Source organism: Erithacus rubecula, assembly GCF_903797595.1.
Source record: "Erithacus rubecula genome assembly, chromosome: 14".
NCBI lineage: Eukaryota > Metazoa > Chordata > Aves > Passeriformes > Muscicapidae > Erithacus > Erithacus rubecula.
Window position 1 is genome coordinate 10,215,279 of NC_136666.1, and position 19,434 is coordinate 10,234,712.

General features: G+C 37.8%; 1 protein-coding gene across 1 annotated transcript; it reads left to right on the forward strand.

The window, feature by feature from the left end:
* Positions 1-8,633: 8,633 nt before the first annotated feature.
* CFAP161 (cilia and flagella associated protein 161) lies at positions 8,634-13,105 on the forward strand. Its single transcript, XM_079317543.1, has 7 exons — positions 8,634-8,756; positions 8,869-8,958; positions 9,129-9,382; positions 10,005-10,089; positions 10,957-11,115; positions 11,765-11,838; positions 12,785-13,105. Exons 1-7 carry the CDS (start codon positions 8,694-8,696, stop codon positions 12,960-12,962), a joined length of 903 nt encoding a protein of 300 aa, XP_079173669.1. The 5' UTR covers positions 8,634-8,693; the 3' UTR covers positions 12,963-13,105.
* The last annotated feature ends 6,329 nt before the right edge of the window (positions 13,106-19,434 follow it).

Here is a 19,434-nt window from a genome sequence, read left to right on the forward strand (position 1 = left end):
TGTCCTTAAAATCTCTTTTTTCTCAGAAGTTAATTTCTCTTTCCAAGCCTGAAAATAATGCCAGTGTTCGAAAATGGTAACACAGAAGAAGTTAAGTTATACATGGCAAAAAATATAAAAATTTTACCGGCCTATCTCAACAAACATTGTAATAATTGCCAACAAAAATCAGTAAAGTGAATTTTTTCAAATGTCTTCCAGGGATACCATGTGCTTTCAAGTGTACCCATCACTCTGGTTTTGTCTAAGATGTGAGAAACTCTGAAGCATGAGCTGGAAATCTTTACAGCTCTAAGAGTTAACATTATAATGTAAAGATGACAGTCCAGAATTGGTCCTCTATGCTGCCCAACCTCAGTTTGAAAACATCAAAATCACAGAATCATAGAATGGTTTGGTTTGGAAAGGGACCCTGAAAGGCTTGTCTTTTCCAGGCTGAACACTCCCAGCTCTCTCAGCCTTTCCTCATAGGACAGGTGCTCCATCTTCTCTTGGATGAAAGATTGGAGAACACTCATTGGAGTGTGGTAGAGATGCATTCTGGACTACAGAAATAATGATAAGGATGATTATTTTCTAATTTCAGTTCTTTGAAATAAACCCAGCTATGCACTTTAAGCAGATTATAGTTGCATTTATCTGCCATTTCAGTGGGGATATCATAGTCAAATATCTCCTTTAGTCCTTCCTGAAAAAAAAATCTAGTTCATTTTTTGTTACATTTGATAACCTTTGCTACGATTAGCAGTTCACCAGCTGGACACAGGCTAACAAAGGAATAAATTAAATGAGTTCATCCCAGGATATGTGAAACAATGAGTACAGTGAACCTTAGCAGCAAATTAAGCATGCTAAATTGGCATGCAAATATAAACCTCTTACAGGAGCAGCAGAAGTTATTAAAGCAGAAAAGCTGTCCTCCAGCTTTCTAAATTTAACTAGAATCATGCAGGATTCATAACAGCACAAAAGATGCCATACAATAAAAATTAAGAAGCACCAGATATTGCCAGGCTTCCAGCATATTTTCCTGCTGTAGGGAATAGAATCATCCCTCACGATTTTACAGACTGAAGCTCATTCCTTTGATCAGCTTAGACTGTGAGTTTGCAATAGCCAGGGCTATTTCTAACAATTCTTTTTGTAGGACTTGGGTTGGCATTTCCTAGGATAGGGAGAGAAAAGAATCAGTCATTCTCAGTTGCAACCATTTCTTCCTTCAGATACATGTTTATTCAATTTTTTTGCTTTCTCTTTTTTTTTTTTTTTATCTCTTGGCAAGACTTCACAAACATTTCTGAGGAAGAAAAACAGATTTAAAAATCATTATAAGTCAATGCAGACTGTATAACAGAAAGACTTTTACTGAAAGTAGGAAAGCACATAATCTTGTTCTGAATAAAACTAGCCAAACTTCACACAACCATGACATATACCTGCAACATAGGAAAGGCCACATCTAATTTCCACAAATCATTGTTGCTTTTAGTCTCTTTCATAAACCATAATATGGAAGATGCAACCAATAGAAGGTGCTTGCTGCAGAAATACTGTTATAAAAGCACACTCAAATAAGATACAGTTATAAAAAATATGTAAGAATCCATAGGATTTTCAATATAACTTTCTGAACAGATCAAGGCACTGCCCTTCAATTATACTGTAGTGTACATCTTACTCAGGATTTAACAGACAAGCATAAGAGAAGAAAAGAAAAAGGTTCTTACAAAAATAATGGATAAAATAATACATAATATCTATGATGCTCATAAGGTACCTACAGGAATTCATGTCAGCAAAAATACCTGTAACAGTTGAGTCTCATCTGAAGTGCCTATGAATCCCTGTGCAGGGCCAGGTGTTGGACTCAATGATCCCAGTGGAACCTTTCCAACTCAGGATATTCTGATTTTGTGAATCCTTCTCTGCCATGATGTCAGTACTGCATTCCCTATCAACCAAAACCCGATGGTCAGTTTGATTTTCTTTGTGCTCTAAACTGGAAAGAATCAGGAGAATGCCACTTATTCCTCCATCCAGCCACTAAGAGGCAAACTTTTCTCTCTCCTTCCAGCTCGGATCTAGCTGGTCTCCCAAGGTTAATTCACCTCTCTCCTTTCTGAATTTATTCTCTTTTTTCCTAAGTCATATGATATGCAAGTGCCCTAAATTTCCACATTAAATTTCTTTGCTAATGTAACCAGTTTCCTGATGTTTCTTATTTTGCATTTTCACTAAAATTTTGACATAAAAGCCTGCATTGTCACATTAATTGCACATTTGTACTTTTAAGCCTTGGAACTTGCATCCCTGCACGACCATCTCCATTCAGAATTTTTTTTATCTCAAAGTTGACTCTACTGAATCATTTACATACCCTGTTACATCATGGGAAATCAAGCAAGTCTTCTGCAAGACACCATTGCTGCTTTAAGTTTTGCCAAAGACTGCTGCCAGGATCAACAGAGATTAAAAAGTTCTTTGTGGATTTAGTGATTGTTCTCCACAGAGAAATCTATCACCACATTAATTTTTTAAGAGAGAACAGTTTTTGATTCCAGAAGACTACATAAAATGGAGATATAAATGCAAATGCATTTCCTCTTTGATAATCATCTTATGCAAATATCAGTCCACTTACATCAGCGGCGTACCCTGCAACAAGAAGAAAATCTATCAGCTTTTCTATTTTTGAGTATAACCCATTAGCTTTTATATCACTAATTTTTTCCTTCATTTCTTGTTTGCCACAGCTACCACTGCTTAAGATTGCTCAAATATATTTTAGGTTTCTCTTTCCATGTGAAAGCCCTAGTTAAAAAGCTAAATAAACTTCACATTTATTTGATATTTCTTGCTCCTCAGTAACTCCTATCAAGATGAAACAAAATTTTTTTAGGGAGTAAGAACAAATTGTATGGATTATGGTGACTCCATGCATTCTCTTGTGTATCTGCTTCCTCCCTCCAAGATGATTCTCAAAAGTTTAAATAATGGCAATGCTTATAGTCTGGTGATCTTCATAATTAGTTCTGATATATATTATTGAAAATACTTCCTGCTGCCAGAAGCAGGGAGAAGGGAAAGCTGCTCATTGATTACCTCAATGAACATAAATAATATATTTTAAACACATTTTATTCTGAACTTAACCAAGAGTTCCCCATACCTATGGGATTCCAGTGCAATCCCAAGCTGCTTCCAGGAGCTCCCCTAAGAGGGGATCACAGACCCCCAGTGCTCTGTGTAATGCTAGAGACCCCAGGGGAGCAGCACAAAAATACTGTTCCTGCAGACAGACCAGATACTCTGCCTCCTTTGTAAGGAGCTCAGCCCTTGCTTTTACACTAATCCATTTTACTTGGTTTTTTTTAAGGAGGCTTCAGTTAAAACTCAGATTAAAAATGGCTTATTCTGTATAATTCCAGTCCACTGAAAAGTACATATAGGAGGACTCTTTCCAATACCTAAGTTATTTCAGCAAGAAAGTTATTTCTCTAAAAAACAGGTGTTCATGGAACGAATTATTTAGCTTTTCAGTTTGGACTAGCAAATACACTTTGTATATTTTACACAGCAATGACCATTTTAGCAATTTTCTTATTTATTACATTATTTGTGCTCTGCCCATTTGTTGGATCCTCAGCATGACACTGCAACACCATGCTCTCCCACAGCTCAAAGAAAAGCCACCAACTAAACTGCTATTTTACGAACCCATTGTGACATGGAAACGCCAAAATGTTCTGAGCCTCAAATTAGAACAGTTGCCAGGGTCCTCAGACATATAAAATATTTTCTGTAGGCCGTGATGTCTGACATAAATACACTGCCAGAGTAGGGTCAGCCAATTCAAAACCATAAATAGCAGAGTGGTGGCAGAAAATGTTAAAAACAATTACAATACACTAGTTCTTTCCCCCTTAGGACAAAAGATTCTCATCACGTTCCTTTTTCCTCTGCCAGAAATATTTAACTGATTCATGTTTTATGGTATAAATACATAAATCAGTTTCTGTTCCTGTTTCTAGACGGTTCATTTTATGTAACACAGATTCATGTGAACAAAAGTATTCTGATCTCCATAATTTCCTTATCTCTAAATCTTAACTACCACAAATAAGTTTCTAATGGGGGCCAGTGGGATACAGTTTCTAACAAATTTAGGAAAGGTTTGAAGATAGACTAACCCATATCTCCAGTGTTATTTGTGTACATCATTACTTTGCTTCAACACTGCAGCATATATTTGCACCGTGGAAAATGAAGGGAACAGACTGGTTTCTCTCTTAACACTATCCTCACAGGGAAGTAAAATCCCAAAGGAGGAAAGTGACATCACAGGGCAATGATTGATCCAATAGGCAATTCACAATAAAAGAGAGGAATCACACTGCAGGCAAGGCTAAAAAGGGAAGCAAAGACAACCCTGAGCACTATCTATAGATAGCCCCAAAGTGGGAACAAACAGAATGATCTGGGTCACAAGAGGCCATGCAGAAATGCTGCCTTCCAGTTTCAGGAGGAGTATGTTCACATTGGCAGGACTTTATGCCTGAACAACCCACACAGTCAAAGTCAGCTTAAGTCATGGAGCTTAGGGATAATTTTTTTCCCTACAGATAATCATGCTATTCCTTTTTACATACAAAAATTGCTAACAAAAAGCAAATTTCAAAATCTCAAGCATGAGTATTCATGGAAACTAAAGTAAACAGATCAGTAACCACGAGAGACAGTGACCTGATTTCCACCCATTATAAACAGGACCACGCCTCAGGCACAGTGATTTTGTGTCAGTGCCCGTGGCTGATGACAGAACTCTGCAGTTCAGCACATGCATTGCACTCCATACCTTGGAAGTGGCTGAACATCACAAGTCTCTTCAAGCAGGTCCCTGGCAAGCAGTTCTTAAAAGAAGTGAGCTGAGACTTTTTCTTAGCCAATGTCATGGCCAGTCTTATTGTTCTGGGCAGGCACCTTGGAGAAATATACTCCACAGCTTGGAAAAGAAGCATTTTAAAATTGCCTAAGGGTAGACATACATAATGCACAGTCCTGTGGAGAGATAAATGTAAGAAGCAATCGAGCTTTGTTAATGGTGTTTCTGCTCACACTAAACTATTTATTGCTGATGAAAGTATTTTGGCTTATTCAGAATTAATATAGATCTCTGAAAAATACAGTGTTATTGCTTGGAGAAGTACTTTAAAATTTCTATATTTTTTTTCATAAATTACTGTTTCTGGAATGACAATATTTTTCTGAGAGATACAGAACTCTAGTGGTTTCTCAAGTCCATCTGCTGAATGAAATTCAGCCAGGCAAAGAAGATCTTCAAATAGCTGGCACAGTCAGTCATGATGGAACAGCTCAATTTGAAGAGAAAATACTCATTATACAATTTCACCAAAGAGAATACTCTGTACAAATCTAAATTAGAAACCTGTAGAAAACACCATGGAGGTGTGGGTAACTCAATCCAAACTAACTGACAAGTATTTGGGTGTCTTAGACACTTTACAAATTATTCCCTTCCCCTTTCCTCCTTCTCCAGCAGAATCTTTTGGTTATAAAACACCAAATGAACAATAATATCTGTTTTGGATTTCTTTAACCAGATCCCATGTAGGATAAATTTCCACTCATGTACCTGTATCAGCAAACTTAGTGCCAATATAGCATACAAGAATCCTGCTCCTCTTTCTTGTAAAATGTAAACTGAAAGGTCTTTTTAATGGATTGTTTAATTTCAGAAAATAATGTAGCATGAATAGATTCACTGCCAGAAAAAAAGCATTACAGGAAAACTCCACACTGAATTCTCACCAAAATGGGAGGCATCCCCACAAGTGACAAAACAACAAAAATCATATCACATGAACTACTTTATTCCTTCTGTTCTGTGAGCAGAGGAGTGTTTGGGATATAGGTTAGAATAAGAAACTGTAGTTATATTATTAACAAGTAGATTAATCACTTTAATAGCCAGAAACCTAATAACAGCAAAGAAAACTGATTAATAGCATGTGTCAGAACAATGCTAGTATAAAATAATTACATGAAGGGAGACAGATAGTCCCAGAGAATGTTTTACTCCTGTGCAGCATTATTTAGTCTGTATTGTTAACCAAATTTGGCATACTCACATTTTTCAAAAGGGAAAAGAAATCACAGAAAAAACCCTAGACACACTGCCAAGGCAGAAAAGGCAGGTATTAAAAACATTCTCATCCAACATATGTGTGACTTGATGACTTTTTTTAGTATTTTTTCTCTGCCACTTTCTCTAGACTAGATCACATTCATGTTTCTTAAACTTAATATATGTTCACACCCATTCAGACCTTGTCCTTTTAACCAGATTGGACCACACACAATAATTTGTAGTACTGATACATACCAATGCATTTATAATTTAAAGTATTTAAAACGTGTTCTATCTCACACATTTCTGACAAGCTTAAGGCAATTAAAAGTCTAACCAGCCCAGCCTTTTATGTAAACTAATGGCCCTATGTGCTATTTGAGGTCTTCTCAACCACCTAATTATCTTTGATTAAAAAAAAAAAAAAAAAAAAAGAGAAGATAAAAAGGGTAAAAGATCTGCATCTCCAGACAATAGGAGAAGAGCCTCTGAAAATAGCTGGCTATAATTTTACTTAACAATAACTTTAAAGAAAAAAAAGGGAAATGTTATTGCTTTCAGCAAATCACATAGACTTTTAATTCTGGTCAATTTGTATTCTGGCATAACTTGACACGCAAAACATAGCTTAGTTCTTTCACAAGCACAGCTTTTCTTCACACAATTTAATAAAGCAAACAACTGTTAGGAGTAAACACAGATTTTATCTGCACAAAAGGAAACTGAGCTGAGTTGAACAGGCCTGCGGGGAAGACGTTCAATTTTCAAACATCTTTATAGGGAGCTCTTTTTTGTTTGCTTCCAGGAAATACTATGTAATCAGAAATGAAATCCTTCCAGGTGACAAGGATACTCACAACATAATCCTGCTAAGAGATACTTGGAGATATTTCTGTACATTGTTACACTGTAGTACAAATACTTCTCTCTGCATCAAAATGTGTAAGTAACTAAGTACAGACAGTGCATAAGGTTAAAAAACTATGGAAGCTTGATGTGAATTCTATATATTAGCTACATGCTACAGCAAGACAGTGCACCTGCTCTTAATGACATGGCTAAGAATAATAGATAATTTTATAGCAATTATTTATTACTGAATATTGATTTAAGTGGCTTAGTTCTGAAACAAGAAAAAGGTGTTTGGCTTTTGACACTCGGATAAGATGAAAAAAGTTTCTCCCTTATTTTAATTACACAGTTTCAGCATTGCTGCCAACAGAGCTAGGTACAGGAGAGTGTCACTTACCACAACTGAACACTGAGCGGTGCTATTTGAACAAAAATGGAAAGTAGTTAGTCTTTAAAAGGTTTGGGATGTGCTAAATAACTGAGTAATAACTTTTGGGTTAAAAAACAAATAGAAAAGAGCCAAGTTTCACAAGAATTACTGTCAAAACTGCCTGATGATAACATGTAGTTCAGCTACAAAGCAAAAAACCATTTTCTTTTAGTATTTTTAAGTTGTCCAGCATTGAAACCTTACAATAGCAAGCCTGCAAGAAAACCATGACAGTTGCAAAGGGATTAAATGTGCTGTGCAAGGATTTACACCATCTCTGAAGATCACTGCCTTAGCCTATCAGGAAAATAACCACATGGCATAGTCACATAGCTCAACTTGCCATGTAGATTTCAAACCAAGATAGTAACAAAGCAAAACATTTACAATCAAAACGTTCACCTGAGGCATTCACCCACACTAAACACTCATTTTTTCAGAATGAGGGCGGTGAAGCAGGCCCAGGCTGCTCAGGGAGGTTTGGCTGCCCCATCCCCTGAAGCGGGTCTGGGGAAGGGCTGAAATGAGGGGTTTAAAGGGTCCCTTCCAACCCAAACTATTCCGTGATTGACAATATTCACCAATAGTGCAGTGATGATGCAGTGAACTCATTTGTTGTGTTAAACTGATGAGCTTCTTTGTCTAATATGGAGTGTAAAAAGCAAGTGCCCGAGGAGGGGCACTCGACTGACCTGAGCTGTTCTTACTGCTCGGGAGACTGAAATGTAAAGTGGCAGAACAAGGGCGAACAGCCTCAGGTTGGTAAAGCTTAGACTGGAAACTGATCCACCGAAACGATTGTCAAGCACTGGGAAAAGAGCAGTGGTGGAGACACCACCCCCGGAGGTATATAAAAGGTGTGTGGACCTGGGGACACGGTTTCGCGTGGACCTGGCAGTGCTGGATTTACAGCGGGACAGGGTGATATTGATATGAACGCTGCTTTCCCCCCTCAGGCGTCCCAGGAGTCCGTCACGGCCCCGTCCGCCCTCAGCGCCGCTCAGGCCCCGCCCCAGCCCCGCCCTTCCCGGTTTGGCCAATCGCAGCCCCGCCCGGGGCAGGCTAATCGCGGCCCCACCCTCTCCTGACTAGCCAATCGCGGCCCCGCCCCGGACTGGCCAATCAGGACTCCGCCCTCCCGCTCTGACTAATCGCGGCTCTTTCTTCCCCAGGTTGGCCAATCGTGATTCTCCCCTCCCCGATCTGGCCAATCGCGGCGAGGCGCGGTCGCTATGGCGACGCGGGACGCGATCCGGCCCGGCCATGGCCTCCTACCGCCTCGGGGTCCGCATCGGGAACTGGCTGGAGGACGAGTACGCGCATCAGGTACCGCCATCCCGGCATCGCCGCCTCCCCGCTCCGGCTGCTCTCTAAATGCGCTTTAGACGCGAGACTGTGCGTGCTGGATAACGTCTGCTCCTCTCTCCTTTGCCAACAGGATCTCCTGAGGGATTTTATCCGTAAGAGAGAGCAAGGACAACTTTTAGTACAGAGATTAGCCAGACTTCAAGAGAATATTTTCAAGAGGGTAATTTTAAGAGAGGGTTGTGCTCCACCTCCCCATGAACCCCCCCCAGAGTGACATAACACTTATCACTCTTTTGCATGCACTAAGAATGACAGGGAATTTATATACTAAACTACCTCTGATGTTAGGTTCAGATAATTGTGTAAAATAAGATGTAAATTCTAATTTAGGTAGAGCTGTCAGTATCTTCCGATGGATTTGTTCACTTTGGAGACACCGTGTTGCTAATGAACCCAGACAGCAAATCCCGGGATTTGGAAGGGACCTCGGAGGAGAGGGACCCCGAAATGTGTGGAGATGTGACTCTGGCTGTGGACATGGAAGAAGTGTCCCTGTACTCGGATGAACCCCTGCAGATCTCACGTGGACTTAGTGCAGCCAAGAGAGTGGACCCCATAGGTCGAAATGCTTTCTGTATTGTAAGGTCTGCTACTTTATTCTGAGTAGTTTTCAATTATTGTTTTAGCTTTAGGTATCTTGCTTTGAGAAAAAGGCAATTAAGTTTGCTAATACACGAAGAAATATGAGTAAATTTAATTTATTTAAGGAAGAGTCTTCAGCCATGCATTAAGCTTGATTATATGCTGAATATTACTGTGACCTCTAAATCAGCCTAAGTGTGAAGACAGAATCAAGTTCACCATATTATTTGGTAAATTCTGCCGCTGTTTTTATTCCACTTGCACACCAAACATGTCCAAATACCACTAGTATTAATGTTCACTCTCCTGCAAGCAGAAATATTTGTCATTGCTTTTGCTTTCCATGGACATGGTTCTGTTCTAAAAGCCCAGCATATTCTCTCTCTCAAATATATATTTAATTGCTGCTGTTTGTTGGAGGAGAAACAGAAGAACAGGGTCCTTCTCAATACTCAAAGGCTCTGCCTTAGGTTAAGATATTTTACCTATTTTAAAAGGTAAACAATGCAAATGTTGTTGTCATAAAGGAACATCTAACTGCAAAACAAAGAAGACAAAACCCCTAAACAATTGTACAACTGATGATTTCAATGTACCCTTTTTTCCCCTTTACAATTTTAACAGTGCTGATGGAAGTGCAGTGGGCGAACCACTTCGATATGGGCAAAACTTTCTTCTTGGGACAAAAGGAGGGGTTTCTGACAAATTGGTAAGGCAATAAAATTGCAAATGGCAGTGGTAGCATATACTGATAATGTGCCTTCAATCCCTCTCTAAGAATAGATATATAAAAGCTGTGCACTGGTGCAACATCTTAGTTTTACAGATCAGGCTCAGAATCATGCATAGATCAAGATAAATAATACCTAATTAGAAAGTTTATGATACTTGACTGAGGTCAGGTTGCAGACCAAAGGGGCTGTTAGCCAGAATGGCTGAATAAAGGGAATCTAAAAAAGGAAAGAAAAAGAAATCACAATTAGATTGTGAATCATGAAAGAATTCTTCAAGGAGATTTTTTAGGGCTTTTTTACTTTGAACTTAAAAGTTGGACTTGATGATCCTTGTGGGTCCCTTCCAACTCAGAATATTCAGTGAAACTCCAAAATGAGAAGACTTTCTTGCTTATGAAGATAATCCATAGTAGGAATATAAAGTCATGCACTGTTTTATCACTCTGAGGAAGGAGATTTCTATTAAATGGTAACATTCCTTCCCTCTGCAAATTAAAAGCACATAAGGCATTACATGTACGTATGCACTCAAAATAAATCACCACAACTGAAAAAACATGTTTTCCTTCTCAACAATCATTTTGGTGAGATGAAAATATTTGGAATGCAAATTCAATTTTAAATTAGTATTCACAAATCTGCATATAGAAAAACTACTTAATGAGTTTATCAACAGTACAGACTATATCCTATGGGTTTTGCCTGCATAGTTTTAGCTGGGAAGACTTTTCAGTCAGGATCCAAGAGAAATTTTTTTTTTTTTGTTCAAAAATACGTTTTAAAATTACATATCTTGTTTCTTTTACATTAACACTGACCTTAATATATATTTTTATTTACAGTTTTATCTGGCAAGTGACCACAAAACATTTAAAAATTTTGCTAAAAAGTCTCGCCTTCAGAAGGTATTTCTGACAGCTGAGGTTTCCTATTTGGCTGTCTGGCAAGCAAAGTCCTTGGATCCACAACTGCGACTGGAACACGAAGGATTTCCAGTTCCTGTAAGAAATGAAAACTGTAGGAAGTGTTGTGAAAATTTAATTGAAACAGGTGGAGCACTGAGAAAAAAATGTTATGTCGATTTTATTCACGTATTTCCCTTATGCCAGTTCTGACCTCTACTTTTAGGATGGGGGAGGGGGAAGGAACAATCTCTTTAATTAGGGAATCTGTTTATACAAATATGTGTTTCTACTGTTCATTTTGAGGGTGACTTGTTCAGTTTTTCTCATCAGAAACTTTCAAAGGTTGACATTGTCATGTTGTGAGGATGCATTACTTACCTGTTTTTCAGGCCTTTTGACAGTAAATTCAATTTCCAATATTCCAATAAATGGAGATGTGATAAATAAGAGGTCCTGTACTTTAAATGTCTAATAACATTCTCAAGGCATCTTTATAAGTGGATGATTTTCCCAGTCTGTTCAACCTTTTGTAAATACAGTGTTTTCCTGCACCAGATAACTGCTGGTGTACAACCCAATATCACAAATGCAACTGTTCCTTTACAGCCTTGAACTAAGACTCATTTACATGAATAAGCTCACTAATAAACACAGTCACAATTAACTAATTTTTAAAGAGTTTTTTTTTCACAGTATTGGTTTAAAAATGTTTGTCAAGTGTCTTCACATGTTCCTTTTTTTCCAGGCAGACACTAAAATTATAATCACTCATTGCTACACCAATCGCAACTTGGCTGTTCCAAGGACCTTCTGTGTGTGGTAAGAACAATTTAACAACTGGCAGGGCTGTGCACAGTGATGTGCCAACATCAGGAATTACTGAGAGAGGTGCTTTAGGAATGCATTGAGGAAAGGGAAAATAATGCTGAATGCCATTCTCCTTTCTCTTATTTTTCTTCTTGGCTGTAACATGCTGTTGTTTTTCTACAGACAGTTGGATCAGTCTTAGTTGTTTGGATTTTTTTTTCATTTTTCATTACTATATCATGCTTTTATTTTTCTCTAGTTTCTTGGTAGTTCTCCCTTTGAATACCTTGAGCAATGTCAGTTGTTTGGGTTACTTTTGAAGGAAAAAAAAAATCTACTAAGAAGTGAAATGAACAAAGGAGGATCTAAATAAAACCACAATGCATAAAACTCTGTGTGCTTATATCCATCTGAATCAATGTCTCAGCGAATTGAAGTTAATCCCTCAATTCAGTTAATACACACACATTAAATTAATATTGATTAGGCCTTGCTAAGTATTCCAATTCTTCCCTTTAACTCCTTAGCAAGACCTGACTGAGGATTTGTGTGAAGTTTTTGAAGATGAAAGGTCTGAAAGTTTGAGGCTGAAGAAGAATTAAGTAGCCAGGATCCTCCTCAGTCAGAGAGAAGTGGGGATGAGGGCCTAACCAGCTTTTACAAGTTGAGTTGGTGTATCAGGGCCTTGTTCTGCTGGGGCTCCTTTCAGCTCTGAGGCTAGAAAGATGGCATTTATTTTGGTTTTCAAATTCCTAAATTATTAATTGGAAATAAAATGGGTTATTGTGTTTCCTGTAAGGGTCTAATATTTGAATATAGTGATTTGAGTATAGTGATATTTCTGAGTAAACCAAGAGAAAAATAAGAAAATCTCGAACAATTTGCAAGTAATGAAGATTTGCTGAATTTGTATATATCTTAATTCTCCCTGCCTATCCCATCTCTTTTGATTTTGCAGGTCTTATTTTGGAAGAGAATTTGAAGTAGTTTGTCACAATTATCTGGACTCCCACAGAGCTGAAGAAGATAAGAATCACTGGGAGATAATTACAGCAAATCCTGGTTCTGAAGATGGTACAATGCATGACAGACCCAAAGCTTTCCCAGAAGGGTATAAGAAGAAATTAGATTCATGAAAAAACAGAGAATACAAAAGCCCAAGACTGCAGCCAGGAGAGGCTGATGAGACTCTGATTCTTGTTTCTTTCTATTTAGATTTTAGTTTCTGTGTTTATTTTAGAAATGGACATGAAAGTCTGCCATTAGTACTATTGCACAATCTCATTGACTCATCAAGGTTATGATGGGCAAAAAACTCCTGAACAATTTTGTTAAGCAACACATCAAAAATTGTCAATCAGGAAAGGTTCCTTTCCCCATTTTCACCTTCACTGATGACAAGAGTTGTCAGAACCCAGGAAACATAATAGATTTTCATTAAATTACTGGCTCTCAGAGTATATTTAACCAATTCTTCCAAAGCCAGACCCGTGTCACAATTTTTAAGAGGGTGAGTGGACAGTTTCCAAACCACTGAAAACCAAACACTTGCAAAGTTATCATGAGATGCTTTGACATTTAAAGTTCTTCTGAAAGATCCACCCTCCATCTAGCACAACATTGCCAATTATTAAATCACAAGTGAGTTTTTTTTATATTATCTTCTAATTCATGGATATAAATTGAGTTTTTTAATGTTTTTTCATATTCTCAACACTTTAATATCAAGGAACTTGAGCACAGTGATGCAGACTAGAGACTTACAACAGCCTTTTCCATGGATCACCATGTTCCACTTACCTCTCACCCACAGCATTTTCCAATCTATAGTAATTTCTAACAAGTTTGAGAATAAGATAAAATTGTCAAAGAAAATTTGGTACCCAAAAGTTTCATGAAAGTAAATGCAAAGCAGAAAACAAGTATGACATGCTGCAAGTTTATCCAGTAAGAAAAAGATTGTTCCTACCTAATTAGACAACAGAGTAGCCACATGAAAAAAAATAAGGCTTTTGAAGGTAGAAATTTCAGGTGAAACACTTTCTTGAAAATAAATCAAGCAAGTATAAAATGCAAAGACTTGGAAAACAAATGTCATTGTTTTAGATTTGTCATGTCATGTCATAGATTTACCTGTCTTTATATAGAAGCTGAAAAAGCATCACAGACAATCTTCTACTGTATTGCATTCCATTATATTAATTTAGGTAAATATGTATTTTATTTCTTACTGTACCACAAGAGTTCTCTTTCTACACAAAGACTACCCAAGTAAAATACTACACTGATCCCATAAAATATTCCAAAGATCTTCAGTGATTATAAAGGCCAATAAAAACTTTCTGTTTTCAAAAACAAACCCACTAAACTTTCACAAAGGAAGGGATTGGTCCAAACACATCTTTAAGCCCTATTCCCAAATAATCTGTTTGAAGCCCACAGGCAAGGTTTACAAAGTTTTACCTTTGTTCAATATAAATAAGTCAGCAGACTGCAGCATCAGCTAGCTGATAATTGATATACAGGGTCTCAGAGCAGCAGGCAGATCATGCTACTGTGACATGCAGGTTTGCTTTGGACTGTACTGCAGGGGACAGCTTTAGAATCACACACCTTGTGTGCAAACCTTGACAGATCTATTATAGAAGGGTTGTTATAGAGGAAATTATCTTTAGGAACTTCTTTCACTTTTGTTCCTTTAATTTCCTTTATGTAAGGATAATTAACATGATGTGTGATGTTTTTCTAGAGTGTCTGTTAATAGTTCAACATTCAGAGGTTAAAATTTGCACATTTTCACAATGGATTGACATAAATCTGCTTATATTTTGTAGATATTAAAGTTAAATAGATAAAGTTTTTGTAGATATTTAAGTTTAGTAAGACTTAAACTGCAAGAATGCACTGCAGTGTTTCTAACTTTGCCATTGTGGACTTTTACTGGTATTAGATGCAGCTATTTTGACTCAGAGTCTCTTAAATCTGGATCAAATGTAGGAAACAAGACGAGGCCTTAAAGCAAAACCATTTCTGAAACAAAGCTTCGTGTGAACTGATGCAGGAATGAGGACTGTGTGGGCAGGGTGCCTGGGCTGGCTGATGTTTGGGGTAGGAGTGTTTGTGTGTGTGTGAGTGGAAGGGGAGCACTGCAAGCTGTACAAAAACAAGTTTTGCAAAGACTTAGAGGAGAAAAAGTGAGAAATAGATACAGAAATGAGTACAAAAGCAGGTGATGTTGGAATTGGATGCTAATTAAAAGTAGCTTGGAGACTTGTGTGTTTTGATCACTTTGTGCTCATTGGAAAGGATTTCTTGAGCTGGAAATAAACAGGATTGAATCAATATTTCTGATTCCATTAGCAATGTTAAACCCACAGATTTATGCATAGCTCTAATATCATCTAACATCATACATATTTATAATTCATCTAATTCACCATAACAAATACATTTCCCCATTTTTTTTGAAAACCTGTTTTTTTTTGCACTTCTTAACATTGTCCACACGATGGAAGCACTTGTTTCTAAACAGCACAATTCCTGCTGTGTCTGTAAAACAGCCTGAGATGTTTAAATCCAAATGAGTCCCTGATACAATGCCACAGAAGGAAACCAAGGTAAAACAGACTTGCTAGGATATATTATTAGTGTTTTATCACGTTTTTGGAAAATAAAGTTAAGCACACAGGTAGGCAGACCAACCCAGGACATCGTGTATTGCATACAATCAACTTCTTTATATTAATTGGAACATTAACTAATTTGCAACCAAAGCATAATTACAGAAAAGTGGGAGCTTCTTTCACTTTCTATGTAAAGATACGAAATTTGATGTGTGACAAGCAATGCATAGGGGTACTGTTATTACTTTTGCCTATCTACAGAAATTAAAATTATGCCCATTTTCACAACAGATGGATGTAATTCTGCTTTGATTCTGTAGGTATTAAACTAGGAAAAAATTAGGCTGTGTAGAGTGCACTGCAGGGTTTGTAATTTATCCATTTGTTGATAAACATGGGATTTAATATAACAAATTATGGGACTGAATTATAGTGGAGAATATGAACAATCCTGCTATTGCCAGTTATTCCAATATTTCTGGTGGATAAGGCAATGGAGACCTGAATCACACCCAGAACTGACCATTGTGTTGCTTTTCCTTGTCCTGATATCATAAAATACAGGCAGTGATGCTTCCCTCCTTTGCAATGCACTTTGCTTTTCATCAGTGCATGGCACAGTCATGTATTAAAAAAGCTTTCAATGCTCCTTCCAAATTCGACCCAATATGGATAGCTCCACAAAGTACATTGTGGGAAGATAAAACTCACTTTGCTTCCATTCCAGACAGCTCAAAAGCTGTTAGGATGAAGCTGATCCTGAGCTATTAGTCCTTGCTGAGGGACAGGGTGCATTAATCCAAATTTAGTGGTGTGTTACAATGGCTTTTCACAGGCCTGGGGCACAGAGAGTGCTCATAGCTGCACATTTTGCTGTGAAGATGTGTGTTAGCAGCATGATATTGAAGTAAGGAAGATAATTCAGAGTCAGCAAAGAAAAGCTGACTGGTTAACTCACACTTTGGTGACACTAAAATATGAAAATCTGGTTTAAATATGCCTTTTCACTTCCCTCTCTTTCACATTCTTCCCCAACTCATATTTCACATCACATCACTTCTCCTCTGCCATGTTGTCTAGCCCAAACTGATTTACTGTGGTTATAAAGTGCTCTTCTAGCACTCAGCACAAGTTCTTGGCCTCACACCTAATCACATCAGCATCTTCAGAGCTGCTTTTCTGTTCAGTGATTGTCATGAAGTTTTGTTTTAGCTCAGACAGCTGATAGAGGAGGAAGACATATGCAGGTTTAGTAACTGAATAAAACATCTGAGGGGGGAGAAAAAAAGGCACAGAGAACATTACAATAAAATTCCACACATCAGTGGAAGAAAATACCCAAGCACTGGAAAATTTGGTGGAGTTGGCAGGTAAGAGTGTGATTTTGATAACATCTGTGCCCACTCACCCTAAATTAATATTGCACGTCTGTTGTAATTTGAGTGAGGTGGGTGTGAAATGTTCTTTAAAAACCATAGCTGTTGTTTTAGAAGCACTTAAGACTTCAATGTGTGTATACTAAACTTAGGAGGCTACAAAATAAAAATTAATTTTAAAAAATAGAGATGTGATATGCAAAATACATTAAATACAGGTGGAAATTAGGAAATCTCTGTGTCAGTTTGTCAGCTGCATTTCCCTTCTAATTCTGTTCTGTTTTAGGCTTTGTCCCAGGTCTTGTATCCATTCTCTGCCTCTTTTCCTTGCTCACACACAGCACAGAGGGGCAAGCCTTGCTGTCAGCTCCCCCCTTCATGCTGTTTGACTTAGCCCTGAAAGCTGTGAAAGGAAATCTAATCCTCAACACCCGATTCTCCTGGCAAAGAGGAGGAGTGGGTGTATGTATCCTGCTGGGTGTGTGCTGTTTCAGCAGGGGTATGAGCAGCCATAAGGATATCAGCTACAGGATTTATATGATAAATTAGCATCACTGACAATAAGAGGGGCAACTAGGCATAAAGACACTGGGAGACCCCTCCATTTTGGGGGGTTTTTTTTGGTCAAAACTGTGTGTAGAGGGTATGTAATGAAACAACTGACACTTTCCTTTTTTTCCCCACTGTGGGGCTTGTATACAAGGTCACATCTTTCACTCAACAGGAGAGAATCGTCAGTATGGTGCTAGAAAGTGTTGTTACAACTGAGGCACTTTCTCTTGACAAGTTTCTACATTTTCTGGCAAGGAGGACTCAAAGCACATCAGAATAGGCACAAACATTTAAAAATGCCTGATAACATCAATATCCACATTCAGTGATGAAATTAATTCATACACATGAATTTCTGCTCAAAGTTTATATGAGAAGCTCAGAGAGCTAATTTCCCAACATCTGTTAAATGCTGCTTCATACAATATGTCAAAACAAAACTAAACAGACCATCCAGTTAGAGGCCAGCTAGAATATGTTTCTATAATGCTGGTCTTGTTTTAATTATAGCCTTGGGGCAGTGACCATATCTTAATCTTTCTTTTTTTTCCAAATACGAAGAACTACAGCAGAGAAGCTCAGTAAGTAATAGCATAATGCTGTTATTAAAAGTGTTTGTAAGATGACAAGAAACTGAAATAAACCTGGTGCAAATAGCCAGAGATATGGACATATGAAATCTGCACATGAAGCAGGGCCAAGTAGCCAAGAGTTTGCCAAGTAGCAAACTCTTAGTGTGGGGTATGAAGATTCAGCTGCCCAAGTAACTCTGATAGTTGGAGCTGCTAGGAGAAGATCCCACAAACCACAGTGTTATCCCTGTGGGTCTGACAAACCCACAGAGTGGAATAAGAATTATCCATGGTAGTATTTATTCTTATGCATATATTTAGTTTTTAATTATATGGCCTACTAGTTAAAAATACCTAACCAACTCTTAGCACAAATCCCATTTGCAAAAGAGACACCAGTCCTGAGAAACTGAGGAGCTTTTTCTTCAGTTTGTTCACATTAAAATTGTCAGGAATTGTGTTGTACATACCTTTGGAGATCTTATTCTAAGAAGATAATTTTCAAAAATTGCATTTAGATGTTCCTGAAAACATTACTGGTACAACTTATAAAGATACTAAATTCCTAAGTAAAATGAAAGCAAGAAACTAGTGAGTAATGGAGCACTGAACTGAAGCTTGAACTACCTTTTCTTTATATTTAAACCTCTCATAACACCTAAAATGCTAATACCTGTGGATAACTGTTACAGGGTGTGTAAAAGATCAAACACAGAAGTATGTGAAATCCATGTCAGACAGAAATTTCTATCATTCCTCCCTGGATTCATCCTGCTCCTCTTGCTTGGACTTTCTGCCTCTTCCATATCCTGAAGAAACAACTGAGCAGTTGCTTGGGGGAAAGTTTAAGGTTAATCAGCTTTTCCGGTCCTTTTGCTGACAATTTTGGCAGCTTCATTTCAGCCAGAACACCCAAGATGTATTATAGTCTGAAAAATAACCAGTGAATGTGAGCTGTGCCATGAAAATAAACACATATAAGAGAAATATAAATGAATTGCTGCTATATACACATACTCACTCTGGGAACTTCTTTGCTAACATGGAAATCACATCCAGTGCAGCATAGGCAGGAGAACAATCTTTCCTCATGTAAGAGAATGAACTGGGTTTTTTTGAAACTACCTGAAGTAATTATTTCTTTCATAATCTGTAGTGGTCAGGGACATATTCAGGCCTGATTATGAATGGCTCCATGGCATCACATGGTGATCCAGAACAACACTCTAGCTATACTCACTGCTTCACCATGCACCCTTTTTTCATACTTTCCATTCCCCTTTCTGCACGGGTCCTCAAATGCAGCTGACCTTGGATTCTACTCATAGTCTTACAGAGAAACTAAAAATTTGTCTAAAGATGGCTCACCATATTGACCTCTGCTCTTAGCTCATCCCAAGCCAGTCAGGGTAATAATTATCTCCAGAGCATATTGAATGGAGGACCTAGATAATTTTGTGGTCAATAATTCAGAATTACAACAAA

Coding starts and splice junctions, on each gene's coding strand:
- CFAP161 (XM_079317543.1), top strand. CDS start 8,694: ATGGCCTCCTACCGCCTCGGGGTCCGCATCGGGAACTGGCTGGAGGAC. Junction 8,959..9,128: donor AAGAGAATATTTTCAAGAGG/GTAATTTTAAGA, acceptor ATTCTAATTTAG/GTAGAGCTGTCAGTATCTTC. Junction 9,383..10,004: donor AATGCTTTCTGTATTGTAAG/GTCTGCTACTTT, acceptor CAATTTTAACAG/TGCTGATGGAAGTGCAGTGG.